The 23,672-nt window shown below is 34.3% G+C and overlaps 2 protein-coding genes across 3 annotated transcripts; one reads left to right on the top strand and one right to left on the bottom strand.

The window, feature by feature from the left end:
* Positions 1 to 3,721: 3,721 nt before the first annotated feature.
* Positions 3,722 to 4,417, bottom strand: LOC108991972 (TMV resistance protein N-like). Its single transcript, XM_018966403.1, has 2 exons — positions 3,969 to 4,417; positions 3,722 to 3,839 (listed from the first exon to the last, which is right to left on the bottom strand). The coding sequence occupies exons 1-2, from the start codon at positions 4,415 to 4,417 to the stop codon at positions 3,722 to 3,724; spliced, it is 567 nt and encodes a 188-aa protein (XP_018821948.1).
* Positions 4,418 to 16,102: 11,685 nt separating this feature from the next.
* On the top strand, positions 16,103 to 23,414 carry LOC108993081 (COP1-interacting protein 7). 2 transcript variants are annotated; one of them, XM_018967844.2, is made up of 9 exons: positions 16,103 to 16,437; positions 16,526 to 16,702; positions 17,186 to 17,298; positions 17,636 to 17,688; positions 17,813 to 17,865; positions 17,969 to 18,121; positions 18,486 to 18,760; positions 19,497 to 21,253; positions 21,914 to 23,410. In XM_018967844.2, exons 1-9 carry the CDS (start codon positions 16,379 to 16,381, stop codon positions 22,967 to 22,969), a joined length of 3,696 nt encoding a protein of 1,231 aa, XP_018823389.2. In that variant the 5' UTR covers positions 16,103 to 16,378; the 3' UTR covers positions 22,970 to 23,410. The 2 variants fall into 2 exon arrangements, with proteins under 2 accessions (XP_018823389.2, XP_035549931.1); XM_035694038.1 differs by lacking the exons at positions 16,103 to 16,437; positions 16,526 to 16,702; positions 17,186 to 17,298; positions 17,636 to 17,688 and having other exon boundaries at positions 17,953 to 18,121; positions 21,914 to 23,414.
* The last annotated feature ends 258 nt before the right edge of the window (positions 23,415 to 23,672 follow it).

The raw sequence follows: 23,672 nt of genomic DNA, 5'->3' as shown, positions 1-23,672 counted from the left end.
TTATTAATAATTAATGCCTACTGAATAATTTCTAAGATATAAATATAATTTCTAAGATAGAAATATCATATTATACAAATTTAGAGAATATCTAATAATCTTGTTTAGCAGTTGTTAACTGTGGAGTAATGGGCTTATATAGTCAGGAAAAAAAACAAAAAACAAAAAATTTGCCCGTGGTGGCTTAGGGGCTCAATGTTCTAATTCTCTGAATTATTGTAGTAACCAGCCCATTGGGCTTTTCCAATAAAAAGTCTCTTTGACCGGATGGATTAGTCCATTAAGTACTTGAATGCGAAGCCCGTTATTTGCCAAGCCCCTTTTATCCATTTGAGTCTTTTTTGATATCACGAAATATATATAATCTTCGTACAAATTAAGGAGCAGTTTAGATTAAGAGATAAGTTGAGATAGTTTGTAAATAATAGAATAAAAATTAAATTATTTATTATATTTTATGTAGAAATTTAAGAAAATTATTTTGAAATTTAAAAAAGTTGAATTATTTATTATATTTTATATAAAAATTTAATAAAGTTATAATGATGAGATGAGTTGAATTGAAATGAGTTAATATGAGATACGAATACATACGAGAGGCTGTTGTTGAGATTTTGAGATTTTATGGATGCAAATGTGACAACGGACACGTGTCAATGCAAGTGATGGAAAAGCTACCACTAGTACCGGCAACTCCCAGCAAAGGGCTGTTAGGTGGGAATGGAAAGTTGAAAACTTTTACGATGAACTTCAAGAAGAAGATAAGCGTTGTGCCGCCACACCCTACTAAGGCCTCGTTTGATTGGAGAAAACATTTCATTTTACTTTATTTTATTTTATTTTATTTTATCTCATTTTATTTTATTTAATTATTATAATTTTTTTAATTTTTAATATAAAATAAAATAAATAATTCAATTTTTTTAATTTTAAAATAAAAATAATATTAAAAAATATATTCTAATAATATTTTATTAATTTTTTAACTTTAATTTCATCACATTTCCAAACACAAACGAGTCCTTAATTAGTCAGTTCACAAACCTAATCATCAGCCGGAAAAATTTAATCCACAACATTACTAAAGTCTATACCAATTAAAGTCAGTACCGGTGGTTGATGAGCGTAATTTTCAGAAGCTAGCAGAGAATTAAAGAGGAGAGAATGCAAGAGAAAAGAAAATTAGGCAGGGATGAGCTTGGGAGCAGAGATAGTAATGGCGGTGGTGGGGTTGTGGGCACTTAGTTTACGAGGAATGCTAATGAGATACGCAGGGGAGATGGCTGAAAAGATTGGCCACGCCATTCAACGGATTTTGATCAGAGGCAGTACTAGGCCTTCCTAATTTGCTTTCTCATCTGCCAAAATTCTAATCTTCCTTGCTCAACTACTTCATATTAATTTCTTCGCTGGTTTTTTTTTTACCTACAACGGTACTCCCCAAACATGGCTGGTTACCAGCTTTATATGTAAAGAAGAAACAACACATCAACCACACCCAGATCTGTATACCCAGTACACAACAATACCCATGTCCAGACTCTCTTTAATTACGTCCTGCTATGCAGAATGAAGAGCTCGGCCTGGGAGGTGAGCTGGGTGGCCATGGTGATGCTTTCAAGGAGTTCGAGGAATGATCGCTGTAATGCTAGCTATAGATCTGCTCATCGGCTGTTTCGATTATAGTTTTGGGTACTTTTTCTTTCTTTCTTTTCTCCGCGTTTTGGTTACTTATTTTCGTTACTGCCTTTTCCTTTTGTGTTGACGTTGATCGATCGCGTGAAGAAGAATTCTTGATTCCGTATGGTTTGAAACTTTCTACGTTATATAATTATTATAATTTTTTAAAATTTTATAATAAAATAAAATAAATTATATACTAATAATATTTTATTTAATTTTAAATTTTTATATATTACTTAACCAATTTATATAACTAAAACAATCCTCGGTCAAATTATTTTTGTTCATATTTTCAAAGGCCGTACTGACTTCTCATGTCCTACGCTTTTTGTTCCATGTTATCTAAACTCTAAAGGCAAGTTATTCACAATTTTTGTTTTTCCTAAGGGGTATACTTGGACAACATTCTTCAATCTTAAATTTTTTTTTTTATCTAATCTTTATTTAAACATAAAAATTATTGTAACTTTTACAAACTTATATATTCATAAAACATAAAAATCAATATAATTTTTACAAACTTAAAAAAAAAAATTATATTAAAAAATTATATTCAATCAAATTTTAAATTTTATAATATTTTTATTCAATTTTTTTGTTTTATTTTTTACAATCTAATTAAATATTTTCACTCAAATTATTTTACAGCTATTCACAAAACTATGAGATATTATAAATGTCCAAACTATTAGAAAATAATAGCAAACAAAGATTGAAAATGGCAAATAGTGAAGCAGTTGTTAATCTATCTCTTAGACAAATATTATCTCACTCACAAAATTGAGTTCGACAAAAGAAAATCTGACAAATTTTTCCTCAGGATACAACACTGATTATATAGTGTGAGGATTGGAAATTTCGAACATTAATCTTAGAACAAACAGATGTAATAGCAGAAATTATATTGTTTTATTTGAATTTGAATTTGAATAAAATGGTTTTTATAAAAAAATGTGTGAAATAAAACAATTATTGACAGTTAATAATAATTGTAAAAAAGGATGAAAAAACATATAATTTCTTTTGAATTAAAATAATTCTGTCACTTGTGACGATGCGTACGTGCATGCATCTATGCATCACGAGTAGTGCGCATGCGATAGTCTTGTGTGTCTACCCTTGTATTTCAATTTTTGTATTGTGAAACACATTCATTTATAAACTATTAAAAGTTTGTTTGTCTTTCCATAGATTAAAAAAAACTCATAATGGAAGGAAATTAACTTGAAAAGAAATCAACGTCAAATTAGAGGGAATTTTTGAAATAATCCAACACAAACATGCCCTAAATTACATTGAATGTTACTCATGGTCTTGACATAGCAGCGTTGGACAAGTTTCTAACAAAAAAAAGTATCCATCTTGTAGACCTAGGTAGCTAACACGCGTATTCGACATGACTGACGAAAGAAGAACACCACATTCGACGTTATAAACATCCAATCTTTAATGGCCTTGTGGTTGGACTAGCTCGATTTAAAGTTGAAGAAAATAGATACATATGGTAGATTTTACAATATTTATAGTTAATCTAAAATCATAAATACAGTACTATATACAATATTACTGATCTCCCAAGAAGAAATGAAGATACAAAAAAACTGAGGAAATTAAAATATTAATGTTGTTTGATACATTTCCGTCGAGTCATAGACTCAAACAACGTCAATAACTTTAAACAATTTTAACAGTAAATGTACATCACATTAATGAACAAAAGGAGCTCTGCGCATTTGCCTGTTTCCCTTATTTATTAATTTTTTTGTACATTACTGCTATTAGAAAAAATTGAAGGAATATTATGTTTCAGGGAAACAAAAAAAAAAACTTCGAGTTTTTTATTAAAAAAAAAAAAATAGTTTCTCTTTTACAAAGAATGAACTTTGGCTTAAAGACCGAAACAAATCGATATTGAACAAAAACGATGCAGAACCCATTAGTAGGAAAGTTGATCGATGAAGAATGATCAGTTGCCGATGTCATTTACGGTACGATCCCTGATCATCGATGTAGCATATATATATATAATTGGTTTGTTTTATGAAGAGAGGGGAGTTTTCCGTCGACGCTTCATGATGATCTGCTCATCATTCTCAAGCTCTATCAAGCTCTTGATCACAATTTCCGAGGTGCTTGTTACAACATCTGCGTAGTTCCTATAAACACAATCGAAATCATGGAATTAATGGATAAAATTCTAACGTTTTTACGATGAACGTACGATATTAATTACTGCATGCTACGGCAGCAACTATGCTGAAAACAAAAATATAATAAATTCTCACCCTTTGAAGGAGTCGAACGTAAGCCCGACGGTATGCTTGGCCTCTTCGAGAGCCCAGCTAAACCTCCGGAGCTCCTTCTCCGCACAAACTCCATTACGTGGAACATGCAGCTGAGACGGCTTAATGTCGCAAAAGATAGGGATGACCTTCTTCTTGGACTCCATGAAAAGAGCCAGTTCGTGCAGACAGAAATACGACTTGCAGTAGTTAGGCGAGAAGAGAGCAACACCAATCTTACAGCCATGTATTGCAGTATCAATTTTTTCAAACAATTTGTCTCCAGGCTTCATGTTCTTGTTGTCTAAGAAGGGACGTAGATTGAGCCGAGACAGATAATCGTACAACAACGTGGCTATTGTATGCTTTGTGTCAATCCCTCTATGATTAATAAACACATCGCAGGGTTTAATAACACGCCTGGCCAACTGGACTGATGAACGATATTGCATGGTTTTCCTATATATTAGGTTCTCGTGCCTAGTACTGCTTAATTTGGTATAGGAGTTGTACGTACGTACTACCAGCTTGATCTCTTGCCAAGTTTTTGTTTTTTTTTTGGTGAATTGCATTGCCTTAAATGTGTATTATATATATACACACAATATATCTGTATGAAAGAAGAGGCAGGCCGCTATCGAACTAGTTAATATTTTGTTTCTTTAATATTATAATTATCTTGAAATTTGAATTGATTTTGAAGAACCAATGTTTGTCGAATTAAAGAGATTGAAAATCAACACAACCGTGTCTTTGATTTGACAGGAGTGGAAATGGACAAAATTTTTTGACCACTTCTAAGAAAATAAACGGTCAAACACGTTCATTGAATCATTCTTTCTCCGCATGAATTCTTAAAGATCTCTCTCCGTGCCCCTTTGTTGGGTTTGCGAAGCTTGATATATCTCTCTCTCCGTGCCCCTTTGTTGGATTTGTGAAGCTTGATTTGATGGATTTTTTTTTTTTTTATAAGGCTTGTGTCATGAAGCACGTGCTTGAATTTTTTACATTGTTTGCAATTAGAAAAAGCGTCAGGCATAAATTAGTTCACTCGATACTCATTCAAACAGATTCAAAAGTTTCTTTGACTGTTTAAAGCAACCCCTCCCTCTAGCCGGATCTGGGGAGAGAGTTTAGAGAGAAGGAAGAGAGTTTTTTTTTTTTTCCGGAAGAGAGAAGGGAAACCCGGCCCCAATTTGATGCTTAAAGGGTTTCTTTGACTGATTGAACGCAATATATATTGGAAACAAAAAGTCTACTCAATCTCTTACTATTCATACAATCTTCACACTCTATATTATTTTTAATTTTTATTATTTTTTTATTAAATATTTATTATATAAATAATGAATAAAAAATTTAAAATAATTTAAAAAGAATAAACTCAAAAAAAATTTAAAAAAAATATTAAAAATTTAAAAAATTTAAAAAAGTATGGAGTGTGGAGTGTGGAGTGTGGTGGAGGTTGTGTAGCAAAGCTCTGATAGAGGTGGCTCCCGCTGAAGTCATCGCTTATAATGTATTTTTTAATATATTTTTTTACAGTTATTTTTATATAGATGTTTTTAATAATTTTAAATATTTAAAAAAAATACAAAAAATTAAAATATTATTAAAAAATAATTCCTTAATCATGAAATAAAAAAAAATTATTTTTTTTTATTTTACTTCATGATTAAAGAAATATTTTTTAATAATTTTTTTAATTTATGATTAAGGAAGTATTTTTTAATAATATTATAAATTTATTTTATTTTTTAAAAATATTAAAAAGTATTAAAAAAATTTCTATAAAAAATAATTGTAAAAAAAACATATCAAAAAATACATGCTAGAGCCAACGTACAATGGCTCCCAGCGCCATATGTGGTTTCTGCGTACCATGCATGGTGATCAGGGTTTAAAGTAGGTAGGATCAGTTCCTTACCATTTTAATTCTTAATTATTTCGGGGGTGGTACACTATTGAAAATACATGAATTAGAGAAGAAGTATATATACAATATAACATAATTAGATCGGTACGTAGAAAAGCCTTACTTCTTGCATAGCTTTACGTATAAGACATGATGAAATTAATAGTAAGATATATAATATCTTAATTTATTGTTGTGTTACATACATTGCGATCACTGTTCTTTCAAATTAAAAAGAAGTTTGGGATTGGAACAACAAATTAAGAATTCTATATAAAATATAAAATAGAAAAATATTTCTGGGGCTTAATTTGCATGCGCATGCAGCGTTTTTTCCCTTTTGAATATCATCCTCCATGGTATTTTGATCATCTATAGTACTACCGAGACGATCGAGATAGAATACTGTGCCGTGCCTACTTGTCATGCATATATATTTGACTTCGCTCATTCGGGGGGAAGTGGTTTTTGGGCTTGTGCGAAAAGCTTAACACCTTGAATGTGCTCAATTTTTCCGGACTTTCGTAAGAGCTAGAAGGAATTAGCTTCCTTGAAGGTAAATACTTTTCAAGGGTTGGCCCGTACTCTGTAATTATGTGTCAATTTGGGGCCCTTCTTTTTAATGATCAATGGATACACATGATGATAAGTACTGTTTGGGTTAACGTACGACAGACCACAAAACACAATCGCGCGCAACCACTCAAAGTGACACCACCATGCATCATGGCGCCATGGATAGATAGATAAAACTAAACTTCGATGAATCTGAATCCATAATTCTAGAATTCATAAAGCTATCGCAGCCTCTAATTAGCTTAAGAATTTTGGAAATTTAATCTTTGAAAAGGATAAAAAAAAAGTGCGATAAACAATAAAAAAAATTTGCACTCTTTCCGTGCAAAACCATGGAAAAGCTTGTGTTACTGCTCTTCCGTGGACACATACACGAGCTTAACTAAGGTGTTAAGGATACAGCTGGAGCCCTCCAATCAACTAACTCAGCACAATCATAAATTGTGTATCAAGATTAGTGTATAGATTTCAGCATTGTAATCTTTGTGTTTAATGTAATGATTGTACAGTTTATTTTATATAATGCAAGATCACACACCGTGGTATGATATGTGTGTGGGGTAATCAAATCCTTTCACTTCCATGGCTTCAAACACCTCATTTTCTTTTTCTTTTCTCTCTATAAATATAATGATTCATATGATCTCTATCAATACTTACTAGTTAAAACTTACTTGGCTATATTGATGGAACAATCTCACCACCCTCACCCACCATATCCAAAGATAATATCTCTATTACAAATCCTCAATATCTCTCCTGGAAGCAAACTAACCAACTGATTCTTAGTCTATTGTATTCCTCACTTTCTGAAGAGGCAATGGGTGAAGTCCTGGGCCTAACAACCTCTCATGATGCCTGGATTGCTCTTGAACACTCTTTCTCTCACAAATTCAAAGCAAGAGAATTACACCTCAAGGATGATCTTCAATTGATGAAGAAAGGTACTCGTATTGTAAGTGAATATTCTCGAGCCTTCAAGACTCTTTGTGATCAACTTGCTGCCATAAGTTGTCATATTGAATAAAACTGGTACTCAATCTTTTGAATAAAAATGGTCATTTATCTCTCACTTCTGTCTTGCCAAGCCCTAGTCTATGTTCAAGTTGTCAACAAAACAAAAGTCATAGATTTCCATTATATCTTAATGAAACTCACAGCACCAACATTCTTGAATTAATTCACTGTGACCTTTGGGTACCATCTCCCATACCTCCATCAATGGTTTTTGTTTTTATGTCATTTTCATTGATGATCACACTTAGTTCACATGGTTTTATCCTCTCAAAACCAAAACTGATTTATTCACAGTTTTCCTTCGGTTTCACAAACTGGTTGAAAATCAATTTTTTTCTAAAATTAAATGTTTTCAATGTGATTATGGAACCGAGTTCACTAATACTCAATTCAAAACTTACGTAGATGATCATGGCATACAACAACATATTTCTTGTCCATACACACAGCACAAAATGGAAGGGCTGAATGCAAACATCGTCATATCACATAAACATGTCTTACCCTTTTGTTTCATTTTCATGCTCATACATCTCTATGGGTTGAGGCATTCTCCACGGCAGTCTTCATCATCAATTGACTCCCAACTCCTCTTCTCAATGGCAGATCTCCATATGAGCTCCTCTATTGTAAAATCCCATCTTACTCCATGTTTCGTACTTTTGGCTACTTGTGTTTCCATATTTGTATAGCTATATAATATATTAGACTATATAATAGTATTAATATTAGCCTATTAGTATAGTTATATATTAGTATTAGTTATAAACTATATATTAGTATTAACATTTAATGTAATAATTTATAAATTATAATATGAAATTATTTCATATATGAATATATATAATTATATATATTATATATAAAAATTTCACATATAAATTTATAAATTTATATATTAATATATATATATATAATATATTGTATAAAACTTAATAACTTATATATAAAAATATTTTTTTTTGTATATTTTTTTTATGAACCGGTCCGGTCCGGTTCCAAAAATCCTAAAACCAAAACAAGATCGGAACCGGCCGGTTTTAGGATTTTTGGAACCGGTCCCGGACCGAACCGGTTCAAAATCGATAAAACCGGTCCGGACCGGTTTTCCGGTTTAAAATTACACTCCTATTAAAAATGTCTTTCTCTATGGTTCACTCTCTGAAGAAGTATACATAAAGCAACCCCTTGATTATATCAACCCTCAACTTTCTTTTCATGTATGTCGCTTCCACAAGGCTCTTTATGGATTAAAAAAAGCACCACATGCTTAGTTCAGAAGTTTAGCAGCTTTCTAATCAGTTTTCGTTTTAAATACAGTCGAGCTAACTCTTCAGCTTTTGTTTATCACCATCCAGCAAGCATTATTTATCTACTTCTCTATGCAGATGATATTGTGGTCACAAGCAACAACAACAAGCTTATTGACACTTTAATCAGTCAACTCAGTCATGCTTTTTCCTTGAAGGATATCGGCACACTCCATTATTTTCTAAGCATTGAAGTCCAATCCCTTTCTTCCGACCTTTTTCTCTCTCAAACTAAATACTCCTATGATCTTTTTCAACATGCATACATGGTAGATTGCAAACCAGTTTCTACTCCAATGGTTGTTGGTTAGAAGCTTAGCAGTACAGGTTCAACATTTTCTGATCCTACCCTGTATTGATCCTTGGTTGGTGCTTTTCAATATCTCACCATCACAAGTTGTCAATACAGTTTGCCAGTTCATGCATGCACCAATTGATGACCACCATAGAGCTATCAAAAGAATCCTTAGATATGTCAAAGGCACAATAACCTTTGGTTTCAACCTCTCTTCACAACGTTCAATTTCATTATTGGCATACTCAGATGTGGATTAGGCAGGATGCCCTGACACTCGTTGATCAACTTCGGGTTATGCCATCTTTCTTGGCTCAAATTTGATCTCCTAGAGCGCAAACAACCCACACAGTATCAAGATCCAGCGCCGAGTCTAAATATAGAGCTCTTGCTCAAACTGCTACAGAAGTTACTTGCTTGCTCAAACATGAGAAGTATTGTTTGGGTTAATTCTTTTTTTCATGTGTAAGTAATGATTTATTCCTCAATATTGGAAAACATAACGTACGACAGATAACAAAATACAATCGCTACCACCTAAAGTGACACCACCATGCATGGCGCCATGGATATATAAAACTAAACTTTGATAAATCTTAATCCATAATGCTAGAATTCATACAGCTATTGCAGCCTCTAATTAAAATTTTGACAACTCAATCTTTGAAAAGGATAAAAACAGTGCGATAAACAATAAAAAAAATTTTGCACTCTTTCCATGCAAAACCATGGAAAAGCCTGTGTTACTGTTCTTCCGTGGGCACATACAGTGTAGGTACCAAGCTTAGATTTTTCCGTTTTCTGTTTTTGAAAAATTGGGTCACCAAAAGTGAGCATGGTTTGGGTCAAGTAACATCGTAGTCCTAACTCCTAACAATTTTGTAGTCCATTTTTCCCCTGCCAACCGGCTTTAGACCGAGATATTCTTGAAATGATCCTTTTATTTTATGCACGTTTTTTCAAAAGGATTGGGGAGAATGCTTTGTAGAAAAATCAGGGTGTCATTGTGTAAAAATGCATACTGCCTCGACACGTATTATATGTGATTACCAACATGCCAAATCCCAAATTCCTGGGTAGTTGATCTCGACTCTCTGTCTAATCTTGGCAATAAGTCTTGCTAGAAGACAAAAAATCTAATTTTTTAAATAATTATTTTAGAGCCTTTATAATGATGTCGGGAATACCAAAACTCCTAACTGGAATATTAAAGAAAATTTAGTAATTAGCTAGGGATATAATTACATATATATTTGCTCTTGAAGCATTAATATTGAAGATTAGTTTTGATCAAAATAAGAGTCATATATATGTGCATGAGGCTTCTTTCTCCTAATTAATATTGTTTTAGGAATTTGGGTAGAATAGAATACTTTTTAATTTCATGCATGAACCGATTTCGATTCCTTAATTTCTGGCTATGTACAAAACGAGTGCTTTGAATTACCAAAAACGTGAAAATAGTACTGTTGAACTAATACATGTCGAAGAAACTTATCTCCAGCTACTGGAAGCTGACTAAAATATTAGATAGTGAGGTGAGTTGAGATGAGATAAAAGTTGAAAGTTAAATAAAATATTGTTATAATATTATTTTTATTTTGAGATTTGAAAAAATTGAATTGTTTATTATATTTTATATAAAAGTTTGTAAAAGTTGTAATGATTAGATTAAATAAATTTTTAATCCAAACCTCCCCTAACACTATGTATAATGAGAGAGAGAGAGAGAGAGAGAGAGAGAGAGAGAGGTCATGATTAGAGAACTGGATAAGACTATTGTTACACAAACACTTATATGATATAGGGCACGTCTCTGCATCAGTGAGCATGGCGCATGCGAAGCTAACCATGACCAATCGACAGGGTGGACAGGAGCCACAAGCATGCGTGTAATCGGGTAATCTTGAGCCAGCAACTTCGACTTGGAGTGGGTGGCCACTTTTCACTTCCCTTTGCCCTTCTCCGCTATAAATTGGTGGCAATATGTCTGTGCTAATTGCCTATATATGTTGCATCTTCCCCTTCATGATGGTGGCCATTATCTCGTGTCAATCGTCAGAGCAACTATTTCAAGATTACGACTCATTTCCTTATTTAAGTTATCAAGTAAAACTAAGGATCATGACTTATATGTGATTAATTGATCAAATAAAGTCCGAGCTAGCCCACCTCAAAAGAGATTTAATTGGTTCATGGTATGGCCTAATATTTGCATGCATGACATCGTTAGTTTTACTTTACAGCAAAAAAAATTTACAATTTTACGTATGACATCAAACTACTTCGGAAAGCATTTCTTATATATATTTGCAAAGAGATCGATGTGTTATATAGCAAGTGTGCAACTTGGAGCGACAAAATCCAAATTGATCATAAAAATAAAAATAAAAAATAAAAAAATAAAAAAAATAAAAAAAAAAAAAAAGACTTTTTTCAAATCCTACTGCGTCTAAATTTAACCGAATAGGAACACATGCAAGATATATAGATTCTAAGAAGTAAGAAGTATATATACATGACTGCTCCCAAGCCCAGCTAGCCGGTGTGCCTGGCAATCATGTTGGCTGGAAATGAAACTAGTAGTACCTAGTATTACGAAAAAGGTGGAAATCCTCATGGCCTTGGCCGCCCGGATGGATATAGAAAGATCTAGATCATCGATGAGAGAGGTATATACATCGTGAGAGATGGATGGTATTTAAAAGGGGGGCGTGACAAAAAGAGAAGGAATTGAAGTGTATCACAGCCCACAGGCCGCCGCACGTATAATACAGTGTAGGGAAGTCACATGAAAATGGGTGAGCCCAATGGTACAGGCCTACTGCTCACAAGGTTTTCTATCCTTCACTGAATTGGTTCTTTTGGAAAGCCTGCGCTCAATTACAATCTGGGTACGTGCTTGGTTCTATATAATTAAGGAATAATTCTAGGTGTAGTCCTGAAATAAGGCCTCCTCACGCATGACTTAATGAAACGGAAAGTTTTAATTAATTAAAACCATTCCATTTCAATATCGAGCATCGAAGACTCGTCTCCCCCAGATGACCCGACCCTCTCTCCCCCCTCCCCCCAAATTTTCCCTTGCCCAGGCACTGCTCGAAGGTGGTCTCTCTCTCTCTCTCTCTCTCAAATCTGACGTCCCAACTTACCCAGACCAGAAGTCACCAAACACATATTAGGAAGATTGAAAAGCGAGTTTAATCGCCAAACCCAGACCAGAACTTTCTCGGACCAGACCTCTCTCTCCTTCTCTCTCACTCAAATCTGACGTATGTCAAACATACACCTCAAATCAGACAATATCTAGTTTGCTATATGTGGACTATCTGTAGTTAACTAAATGGGTTTTGGTCTATTTAATTTTGGATTTCGATTTCAAGTTTTTTCATCTTCGGTTTTAATGGATTTTATCAATTTGGCTTTTCCCCGTGTCCATTCTAATCTTTGGTTAATTTTGGTGGTGCTTCTGAGTTTTAAATAGTTTAGGATCCTAATATAGCTGTGGGGTTTGTTCTTTTACAAGTTTTGATTCTAGCAAGTGGTGCTTCAAAGGAGAAAGCCCAAGTTTGGATTTTAAGAATTCTATGTTTATCTTGCTGAATATAAGTTTTTTACCATCAAGTTAAGTAAGTGAATACCATATATCAGGAAAATTGGAGACCGTCCATCCAAGTGCTAAGAAACAATCTTTTTTTAACACCAAAGAGGATACGAAACACAGGCCATTCTAGGGCAGAATCGCAGGAGAGTGGAGGGAGGGAAGGATGATCTGATAATTTGAGCTCTTTAACGCGCATTAGATATGTGTTCTATTTTTCTCACACCAGTTGCAACTTAGAAAATGCTAGTTTGTCCGTTGGATTTAACCGTTAGTTGATTTTAAATTTTTTTTTCACTCTTTTAGTAATTTTGCAGAAATAGTTGTCATTAATGTCGAAGCATAATCTACATATGATATTAATAATGTAATGCTTCCAAATATATAAACCCATTTTTAAACACTTTAATTTATTTTTGCTTTTTAAATGTTCATCTCTTGCCCATCTCATGCATGGAAATCCTAAGGTTCTACAACATTTTATATTTATAAAGTGCTATATTACTTATAAATAGATTTCACAAAAGTAAATCTATAAACTGATATGATTTCATATAATACGATAGATCTATTTTACAATCTAACATACTACATCAAATCACGTAAGTTTGTTAAATATTTTTATAGCTAAAACATTTATTATCTTTAATTATAATATTATACTACTTCTAAACAACATAATATTAGATCGCCAACGACGTCATTAATTGGAATTCATGCATACCAACACAGGGATCAACGTTGTTTAAAACTAGATTATCCAAAAGGTTAAAGATGCAATTTAAGTTGAAGAGGTGGTTTGTCGCACATCATGCCAAACTGTAATCCTCATTGTTGGAAAGATTCAGAAGTCAACCAATTAAGGCTATTCAGATCAGATCTGCTAGCTAGACTTATGCCCCCACAACAACTACGTGATGAGCTAGCTAGGTCATGATTTACTTACGCCTTTATAAAACAAGCCCGCCCGCTAATCTTTTTTGTGTAACATGAAGACCTATCAAATTAACTATATAAGAATGCTTAACAAAGGAAGTAACTTGATTGAAAAAAAGATAAAGCTCCTCCATCAGTAATGCCGCCATTTCACCTATTAATTAAGTAGTGTAATTAAACAAATTAAGCACTTCTTTTTCTTTTTCTTTTCTTCTACTTTAATTTATTCCTGAATTATTGGTTATTAATTATAATTATAAGGTGCAGTGGCATAGTCCCACCAATTAATACTTCTGTTTAGGGTCCAAGATTATGATCATGATATACTGATCAAGTTCTGATCAGGATGATCGATCGGCTCTAAACTACTGCAAAATGCTTTGCTTGTCCGGCTCTGGCCTGTACAGGTGGTTACAATTTCATATCAATATTAATTATTTGTGACCAAGTAATATTAATGTCCCTGTTGATATGGGTGTTTGGTCCTTATCACCAAAGACGACAACATGTGATCATAATATATCCAGCTAAGCTCGACCGTCGGGTAGCATGTTTTTTTCTTATAAGAGGCTTTCTTATTTATATATCTGTTTTTGTGAAGCATGCATGCTAGCTTTTTGTTTATAGTTAATTATTTTGAGGTTTTTAATTTGCAAAATATTATTGACGCGGCAATTTGACCGTCTCCACCCTTGAAATAGTCTAATAACATTAACGTACGTACGTACGTTGTTTGTAACGCTTTAATAAAATACGCTTATATTTTAAAATGACTAATCAATTATGTAATTAAAGTTCTATTAGAACCTTATAAAGAGGAAGAACTTTTCATTTTCAATTAATATGAGATCTCATACACCACCTACCATTATCTATATCATATGAGGTATCACATTGTTAGGACTTGGAAACATGGGATTAATATACGATTATTGCCGAAGAACATCTGAACTCAGCTTTGTCCTGTTTGAAAATAGGAACACAGAAATAAATTAATTTAAGATTAGAAAATCTTTAATTGCCAATCATATTGCACCTATATATCCTATTCCTTGTTAACAAATTTCCAGACTATATATAGTGGGACCTTAATGAAATAATATAGATTTCTAATTACCTTAATTTTCTTTTGGGCTAATTAGCTAATTAGAGATGATCATTTATAATTAATAGATAATGGTGGTTATGGGCCGGACTGCATGTGATTAATCATTCGCTCGATCGGTAGCGTTTGACTATACACATAATAATTGAATCATGTAGAGATCAAAGAAAGAAATAAAGCAAATCCCTAATGATTGTTTCACATCTTAGATTCAATCGGGTTGGTTTGTCACTACTAGTAAAAGTTTCTTAGGAGTTAGGCATATACAAGCTATGATTGTATCATTTTATCCAACTACAATCACAAAATCATACAAAGTCACTCTTTTTTATTTTTTAATGATAATTAGAAAGCATATCTATTATTGGTTGAGTACACTCATGACTTGCTCACTCTCTCCATATATTCTATAAGGAAAATTTTTATTTATAAGTAAATATGGATAGCGCACTTAAGAAAATACTTGCATGACATAATTTGATTTATAATAAAGAATTTTAAAATTTAAATTTTATAAATTAAATATTACCATTTAAGTGATGTGAATTATATATTTTACACATTTGTTTAAAAAAATAATAACTCTTCCAAAAGATCTCAGAAAATGTGATAAGAAGAACACTTCTTTATAATATATATATATATATTTTTATCTGGAATAGAAAAACAAAATCCATACCCTACTCGGGAAAAAAAAGGCTCTGAACCTTATTTTTATGGAGAATGATTCCTTAAGAAATTGCCTATAAAGCATGTCTATATTTTCATGGAAAATTAAATTTTTTTTCATAACTCTCTTTCAAAGGAAATGCATTTTTATAAAATAATTTATAGAATATCAATTTAAAACATGAGTATGTTAAAAATTATAGAAGAAAATTATATCAACCAAGAATGGAAAGCCCAAACTGTCATATACATGCAGTAGTTATCCATGAATGATGAATCGGCTGTGAAGTACGTGGTTAATAAAAAAAAGGTGCCATTTTTATGGTTGGCTGATGGGACAGTTATTATTCCTTGTCCACTTCTTCACTCTTCCACTGTGATGGTGATGGCAAAGCAAAGCGAGAGAGGGAGATTGCTTTCTGCTCTCTTGGATAACAAGCGTAGATACCTCAAGGGCGGGTAGAAAGAAAAAAAAAAAAAAGGAGAACAAAATGACATCTCAACCACACACCCAATACTGCGTAGTGCAGCACCCATCTTCCTCATCATTATACTCTTCTCCTGTAATTCAATTTCTTTTTCACAGAGAAACTTGGGAAAGGAAAAAGGAGAGGAGCGTGTCTCCGTCAGTGTGTGCAAGGGAGGGAGAGAATAATATATATATATATATTTATATATATATATTTATATATATTTAGATGTGCTGTCGGCATATTGAAGCGGGACCCTTATGGAACACGAAATAATAATAAACAAGGCTCCTTGTTCGTTCCTCGATTCCTAGCCACTTCCATGTGCTAAGTTTCTTCGTCTTCTGGGTGGCACCGTGGCAGTGGCACTCCCTTTGTCTCTCTCTAAATTCCATGTGCGACATTGGAAGAAAAATGGTGAACATCCAGAAACTGAGGCCCGGACCCTTGTATTGATGAACTAAGATTGTGTGCCTTTGAAGAGCTCTCTCTCCCCCTCTCTCACGAACGCACAACATAATGGACTCCGCGACTCTTCTTGACCATGTTCTTTTCCAACTCACCCCAACCAGAACCAGGTATTCTTCTAGATGTCTACATCGATCCATATGCTTTGTGACTGAATTGAATTCTAAAAGTTCGTGCTTTGGTTTTCACTTGTTGTAGATGCGATTTGGTGATTTTCGCCGGCGGTCAGAGCGAGAAGTTGGCGTCGGGTCTTCTGGAACCCTTCGTTTTGCACCTGAAATGCGCCAAAGATCAGATCTCGAGAGGTGGGTATTCAATCACTTTGCGTCCTTCGGGCTCATATGCGTACTGGTTCACCAAAGCCACTCTGCAAAGGTAAATATATTCACTTGCCTCTCTGATATTGCCATCAGTTTAAACTTTAAAATAATTTGTTAATTAACAATGGTATTAATTGAGCGGTCTAGATTCAAAACTCTACAATTTAATTTCGAGAAACTATTTCACGTGTTTGATCCGAGTGAGTAAATTCACCTCTTTTCATCCACTTAAGCATTTTGGCTGCTTTGTGAGTGTTCCAGCCAAAAATACTGGTGATTTTCGCGTTCTTTGTGAATTCAATAAAAAAAATTAATATAGAATGTGTATTGTTTTAATTCATATACAAGTTTAGAAATTTGTAGTTTTTGTTTTCGATGGGCACTAAGAAAAAAAAAACCTCACGGATTTGTTCTTGTTGGCTGTTAAAAAACTTCTGTGAGATTGGATGGGCCAACTAATTGCTTATCGCTGATAATTTGTTTAATTATTGACATTTTTGTTAATTATTTTAGTCTCTTTTATTTGTATGAAAAACAGGTTTGTGAGATTTGTAAGCACACCAGAGGTTCTCGAGAGATTTGTGACTGTAGAGAGAGAGATTGTGCAGATTGAGAATTCGATACAATCAAGCGAATCGATAGAGGCAGATGGTAATGCTTGGACATACTTATTTATCATATCCCTTGTAGTAATTCTTTTGACGTATGTCCACCGAATCAATTCCATTCCCAATTTTTTCTATTTTGTTAAAGATAAATGATAGTTGCAGTCGGGAACGTACAAATGTTGCGCAATTATTTTGAAAAAAATAATAAATACGGACCCACATGAAAAAAAATTAATTTTTTAATAATAGACCCTACTCTTTTTTAAAGTGACTGCACGATACTTGTGCACTTCATGACCGTATGTAGCATTACTCAGCATCGTAGATTTTGTATAAAAGAATGTATTGAGGTCTTTTGCTTACTACCTTGTTATTGACAGGAAATGGATCAGTTGCTGATGGGAATTCCAAAAGGGCGATTTCCTTTTCCGGTGTATGTCATCATTTATAAGTGCTTGTAAAATAATTTTTTTAATTGAATGTTTCTTTGAAGTTTTCACAAACTATTGACAGTTTTTAATAAAAAAATGACCTTTTATTTTAATGGTGTATCTTAGTCCAAAGGTGAATCCAATGGAAAAGGCGACGGTGTGACAGAAGAAAATTCCAAGTAATTTTTCTGGCTTTCTATAGGTTGCATGTAATCATTATGAATTTAGTAACGACACATCTATACTCTCATGCATTCATTGTTCAGCATTGGTAATGAACAGGATTCGTCTTCAGCGTGCTCTGGAAACTCGGAAGGCAATGCTCCGTAAAGAGCAAGCAATGGCTTATGCCCGTGCTTTAGTTGCTGGATTTGATCTGAATTATATCGACCATCTCATTTCTTTTGCTGAGGCTTTTGGAGCTTCCCGTTTAAGGTAATGAAGGAGAAATATAGATCTGCCATCTGTATGTATTGCAATAGTTCATACAAGTTTTTTACTTTATCTATATTATTTCTGTAATCATCCTTTTGATATGCTGAGATCGTTGGCTTTGTTTATTTTTTTAAAAATTATGTACTGAAGGGCTGTCTAGATATTTTTCAGCCTTCATGTGATTCTTATCTAATTAAAGGACTGTACACTGTCAAGATTCTATCCTCTTTGAGGACTGCCCCTACTTTCTCAATCTTCAATTTGTTTCAATTTTTCTTTTTCTTTTTCTTTTTTTTTTTTCTTTTGTACGGAGGTACTGTTTAAAATATTGGTAAAAGAATATAATGTTTCTGGTTTCATTCAGGGAAGCATGCATCAATTTCATTGATCTATGCAAGAAAAAGAACGAAGATAGGCTTTGGGTAGATGAAATTGCCGCAATGCAGGCTAGCTCTCATTCAGAATTGCCATATTTGGGAACATCTGGGATCATACTTGCCGGTGAAGATCCTGATGATAATCAGAATCTTATGATTAATGTTCACCCAAATAGTCTCTCTGGTGGGAAACAGAATGGCTCTGCAGATGCATCAGTGTCTGATTCAACTGCAAGTCATGGAAGTTTGGACGTTAGCCAAGGTATGGTCCTATTTGCATTACATCTTAAAACATGTTTTGGCTTGTGACTTAATCCATAGAAGCTTCTTGACAAATGAGAAGTTTATATGTAAATGGAACATGGGTTGATTATGGCAGTCCACAGTGATCCTCAAATTCAAAGAGTTTTGGCTCTTTAAGATGTATGTTGTTTATATTATTTTTAATTTCTTAATGAATTAGATTCTAATTATGCTAGTTTGCCTTCTATATTCCTCACACACACACCTATATACATACATACATACATACATACATACATACATATAAACATAGATATATGTGTGCATGTGTGTGTATATTCCAGACATGCTAAATATAATACAGAAAGAAGTTGCGAACTGCATGCTAATCCAAACTTGTAATAAATTTGAGTATAGACAAACCTGATGTGGAAAAAAAACAGTTCAAAATTGATCTTATGTTATTTCAGGATTAGTTTGGATAAGAGCTGAACTAGAAATATTGTTTGCTGAACATTCCATACAGTATGAATTGCACTCCTGATGACATGACATTTTGCACACAAAAATTACATCTTAACCTGGTGCGGGTTAAAACTCAAAACTTTAGATTTTCCAAGACCAAGCAATTGTAAATTCTTGCACTCTTATTTCGTATAGACTTTTTTTCACCTTAAATGTGCTCTGTACAGAAAAATACTTTTGACTGCAGCTTATGTTGAAATTGCCGACTATGAAGAAACTGTTTTGTGCAGATACTAGCTTGCCGGCATCAGCGCAAATGCCATCAACAAATGGGAGAGCTCAAGTACCAATCTCATGGCTGAACCATCTTCCTCAGTACATGCACAATTTTCAAGGTCCTGTATTTCAACAAATGCCCCCATATCCAAACTATGTTTTTCCCGGTATGCAGCCTCCTCCTTCATATTATCCTGGGAATATGCAGTGGACTTCAAATGTGGAAGATTCTGGTCTTGGTCTTGATCAGGAGATAAATAATCATCGGAGTCATAAATCAGCTTATAGAAATAAAAAGAAACTTTCGCACGGTAAAGTACTGGAAACTTCAGAACAAGATGCATTCACTGAACCCAGTGACTCCTGTTCTGAGAGTGAATCAGATGGTGATTTGGATCATGGAAGAAAAACCTCTTCAAAAGAGCAGCCACGCAAAAAGCACGGTAAGAAGTCCTCAAGAAAAGTTGTCATTCGAAATATCAATTACATAACCTCTATGAGGGATGAAAAGAAGGGCACCATCTCTGAGGGGAATTCATCTGATGAGGATGCATTCATCAATGGGGATTCACTCAAACAACAAGTGGAGGAAGCAGTTGAAACATTGGAGCGAACACATAAGTCAGCCTCACGCCATCATAAGAAACAAGTGGGGGTCAAGCTTCCTGGCATTGTAGATGGCTCAAATGATCCCACTGATCAGAAAATTAAGAATGGAGTTACAAATACTTCCAAGGGAAAAAAGAGAAATGACAACTGGGATGCTTTCCAAAATCTTCTTATGAGAGATGAGACAATTACAGAGCCAAACTCTGTAGAGGTTCAGGAGGACTATTTTATGACTAAGTACTCTGAAGAGGGAAGAGCCTTTAACCTGGAACAAGAGAAAGCTACAAAGCAAGAAATGGTACCAAGTGATTCCTTTGTTGTAACAGAGAGAAATATGGGTATGGAGGAGAAAACTCACCTTGGGAACTTTGAAGTTGATGAAAATGTTCATCCAGCTATTAGGAAAGCAGATAGCACAACTGAAGAATTGTTGTTTTTACCGAGAATTAAAGTGTCAGGGAATCATTCCCATGCTATTCAATCTGATTGTGGTACTGAATCTTCCATAATCAAATGTCAAAAAGAAGGAGACTGGTTCATAACCAGCCAACCAGATAAATCATCAAATCGGGATGAAAGCAAAGATCTCAACATGTTTGATGGCGTTTACAATTCGCTGGTAGCTGCCGACCATTTTGATGCTGAAAAAAACAATAAAGATGTTTTAGCTGATGACTCATTCATGGTTCAAGCTCGATCATTAGATAATGAATTTCATTTGCAGTTAAGGACTGACATGAGCATTGTTGCGGACATCGTCGGAGCTACTCAATGTGAAAATGGGACACCTGAAATTTCACACAATAGGCCTGAAGCCATTGCCACTCATGAGCCAGATGACCTTTACATGGTGCTTGATCGCGATTCAACTGTTGAGCATGCTCTGGCATCTTGGACACCAGAAATGGATTATGAAAATAACATTTTATCAACTGCAGCCGATAAAAGGCATTCTGATAGTGAAGCAGCTAGCTGTGTTGATGATAAGCTGCCTTCTAATGGTAAGGGTACAAAAGGTAAACCTGATGCGTCTCCTGAGAGCAAAGGAAAATCTAAACTTTCAAATGGATCCCTTGGGAAAAGAAATCCTAACATTATATCGGGGAGCAAGAAACCATCTTCTGGAAGCCAATCATCAATTCCAAAGAGCAAATTTGAAAAGGTATTTGACGAACATGTAGGTTCAATTGGCAAATATTATGGTTGCCTCTGTTTATAATAACTTTAAAGCTTGGAATTGAAAGGCTAAATTGGAGTGAATGACCTTTACTAAAGCAATACTAATCTTGATAGCTCAAGGATGAGATCTGGGTTCAGATCCCCATCCTGTTATGTGAAAAAATAGGAACTTTCAAGCCTTTGCTTTCATTTTTCATTCTTTCTACTCTAAGGATGTGAAGTGACTCATTGGTATGAGGCACGAACGCTCTCACAAGGGAAACAGATGTGAGGCAGCATATAAATGTCCAACAAAACTTGGGAGTTGTTTATAATGTCTGACATGGAAGCACAAGTCCATTATGTTTTTCTTATCATTTCGAGTAATCTAATTTCATGTGGAAATTTTGTTAAAGCTAGGAGATAATCTTTATCAAATATCATGAAATGGTAATCATGTTTTTCCTACCTCTCTTCCAGTCATTTTGGCTATGGCTTGATTGTATGTTTTGTCCCACTGCAACACGAATATGTTCTTTGAATTCCTGAGAATATTCCAATTTCTTGGGAGTTTTTAGGCATTTAGTTACTATGGTTATAAATTAACTTATTTCCCTTTTTATTTCTACTGATTTTAATCTCTCTTTTGGCTCTCATCCAATAGGAAGAAGAAAAAAGAAAGAGAATGGAGGAGTTGCTGCTTCAACGCCAGAAGAGAATAGCTGAAAGAAGTGCTTCTAGAGGATCTAGAGCTGCAATAACTAAAAGTACAGCTATTGTAAATAAGACTGCCATGGCTTCCACGAAGATTGAGAAGCCTAAAATCCAGACCTCAATCCAAGAGGCCAAGAAACTACAAAAGCCAGTTCTTAGGAATTCCACTATAGATCGCCTTGCAACTGCACGGATACAGGTCTCATCGACTCAATCAAAATCAGAGCCACCCAAAAAATCAACCTTGAAGCCAACTGGTGCAGGTGCCAACACCTTCCCAAAGAAGACTGCTGGTGCAGAGAATAAGAAAGCAAGTCCAAACAAAGTCAAACCTTCAGAGGAGATGGAGGTCCCAAAGAATTCAAATCAGGCACTTTCTTCGGACTCTGATGTCCAAGCAAAGGATTACATGAATTCCACTGCAGAATTGCCAGTGAAGACATCAGCTGCACTGATAACTCCAGCTAATGATGCCCTTGATCTGAAAGACGTTAAGGAGCTGCACGGTACATCTTCAACCGAGAAGAATGGTGAAAATTCAATTTCACATTTGGATAGCTTGGGTGATGGAATTTGCAGTGGAAATTCACTCAATGTGGCCTCGTCTGTGCCTACAGATCATATTCCGCAGTTGGATCAGCTAGAAAGTAATGTTGATGGATTATCTAAAGCATCTTCTGTTCATATTGAAGAAAAAACACTTTCTGAAGGTCCCTGCAACAATATTCCTGATATTGCTATACAGCCTATGCCAGTGTCACTTAACAAAGGTTCGATTGCTTCTGTTGAGAATCTTGAAGCAAATGAAGCAACAAATGAAAATGTTCCACTCTCGCCTGGAATTTCTGAGATAGAAATTTCGACTCCACCCTCAAATGATGGCACAGTGTCAGGGACAGTCCATTCCAGGAAGAAATGGGGCAGTGATGAGAACTCAACTAAACCTAACAAAGGGTTTAGAAGGCTTCTTTTGTTTGGAAGGAAAAAAGCTGAAAGTCACTCATGAATTGATCCTGAGGTGGTTGGTTGATCTCTGTGCCAGCAGCTTATTTGTTCACACCAATCCATGATACCTTTGCTTAGATTATTGTTTATTCATGAGAAAGAAAGAGGTAACTTGCAATAATCGCTTGATCATGTTGCTGATATGTGCCATACAGCTATTGATTAGAAGAATATTGAGAGCTCTCGTGAATCGTGATAATAAGGCTTTGGGTTTTGCTGCCATGTGGGGATTTTGAATGTTAGGTATCTGAATTTTAAGAGTTCAAAGTTTTAAACAGGTGATCTCATATGTATACCTTTTGAATTTGCTTGGATATACATTTGGGAGTGTATTTTTTTAATTAAGTATTCCAATTTAAAAAAATTTGTTGTATGTACTATAAAGCCCAGCAACAATTCACGGTTGGCGTTCTGGGGCTACTTCATTAATCATTTTTTTGCTGGGAGAATCTCTCTTATTTCCATTCAATATACTTATTCCAAAGATTTTGTCAATCTGGATATGTATCAGGTTGGGATGGATTCAAACTTTTACATGACAAACACACTGGACTTTTATGATTAAAAATTTAAAAGGGTGGAAACGTTATCATCATTGAGATGTTCCATATATGACAAGCGATACCCTGGAGAAATGACCTTCTACCTTGCTTACCATCATCTTTCCAGCCTTCTAACATAGCCCATCAAAGGCTTCCCTCCTA

Source organism: Juglans regia, chromosome 9 (genome assembly GCF_001411555.2).
Source record: "Juglans regia cultivar Chandler chromosome 9, Walnut 2.0, whole genome shotgun sequence".
NCBI classification, from domain to species: Eukaryota; Viridiplantae; Streptophyta; class Magnoliopsida; order Fagales; family Juglandaceae; genus Juglans; species Juglans regia.
Note: the sequence above shows the minus strand (reverse complement) of the source record. Positions and strands in the feature narration are given on the sequence as shown.

Bases quoted from the DNA above. Each gene is read 5' to 3' on its own strand.
- LOC108991972 (XM_018966403.1), bottom strand. From the start codon at position 4,417: ATGCAATATCGTTCATCAGTCCAGTTGGCCAGGCGTGTTATTAAACCC. The intron at 3,840-3,968 runs GTGAGAATTTAT...TTGTGTTTATAG, and splicing joins ACGTTCGACTCCTTCAAAGG to GAACTACGCAGATGTTGTAA.
- LOC108993081 (XM_018967844.2), top strand. From the start codon at position 16,379: ATGGACTCCGCGACTCTTCTTGACCATGTTCTTTTCCAACTCACCCCA. The intron at 18,122-18,485 runs GTAATGAAGGAG...GGTTTCATTCAG, and splicing joins TTTGGAGCTTCCCGTTTAAG to GGAAGCATGCATCAATTTCA. The intron at 21,254-21,913 runs GTATTTGACGAA...CTCATCCAATAG, and splicing joins CAAAGAGCAAATTTGAAAAG to GAAGAAGAAAAAAGAAAGAG.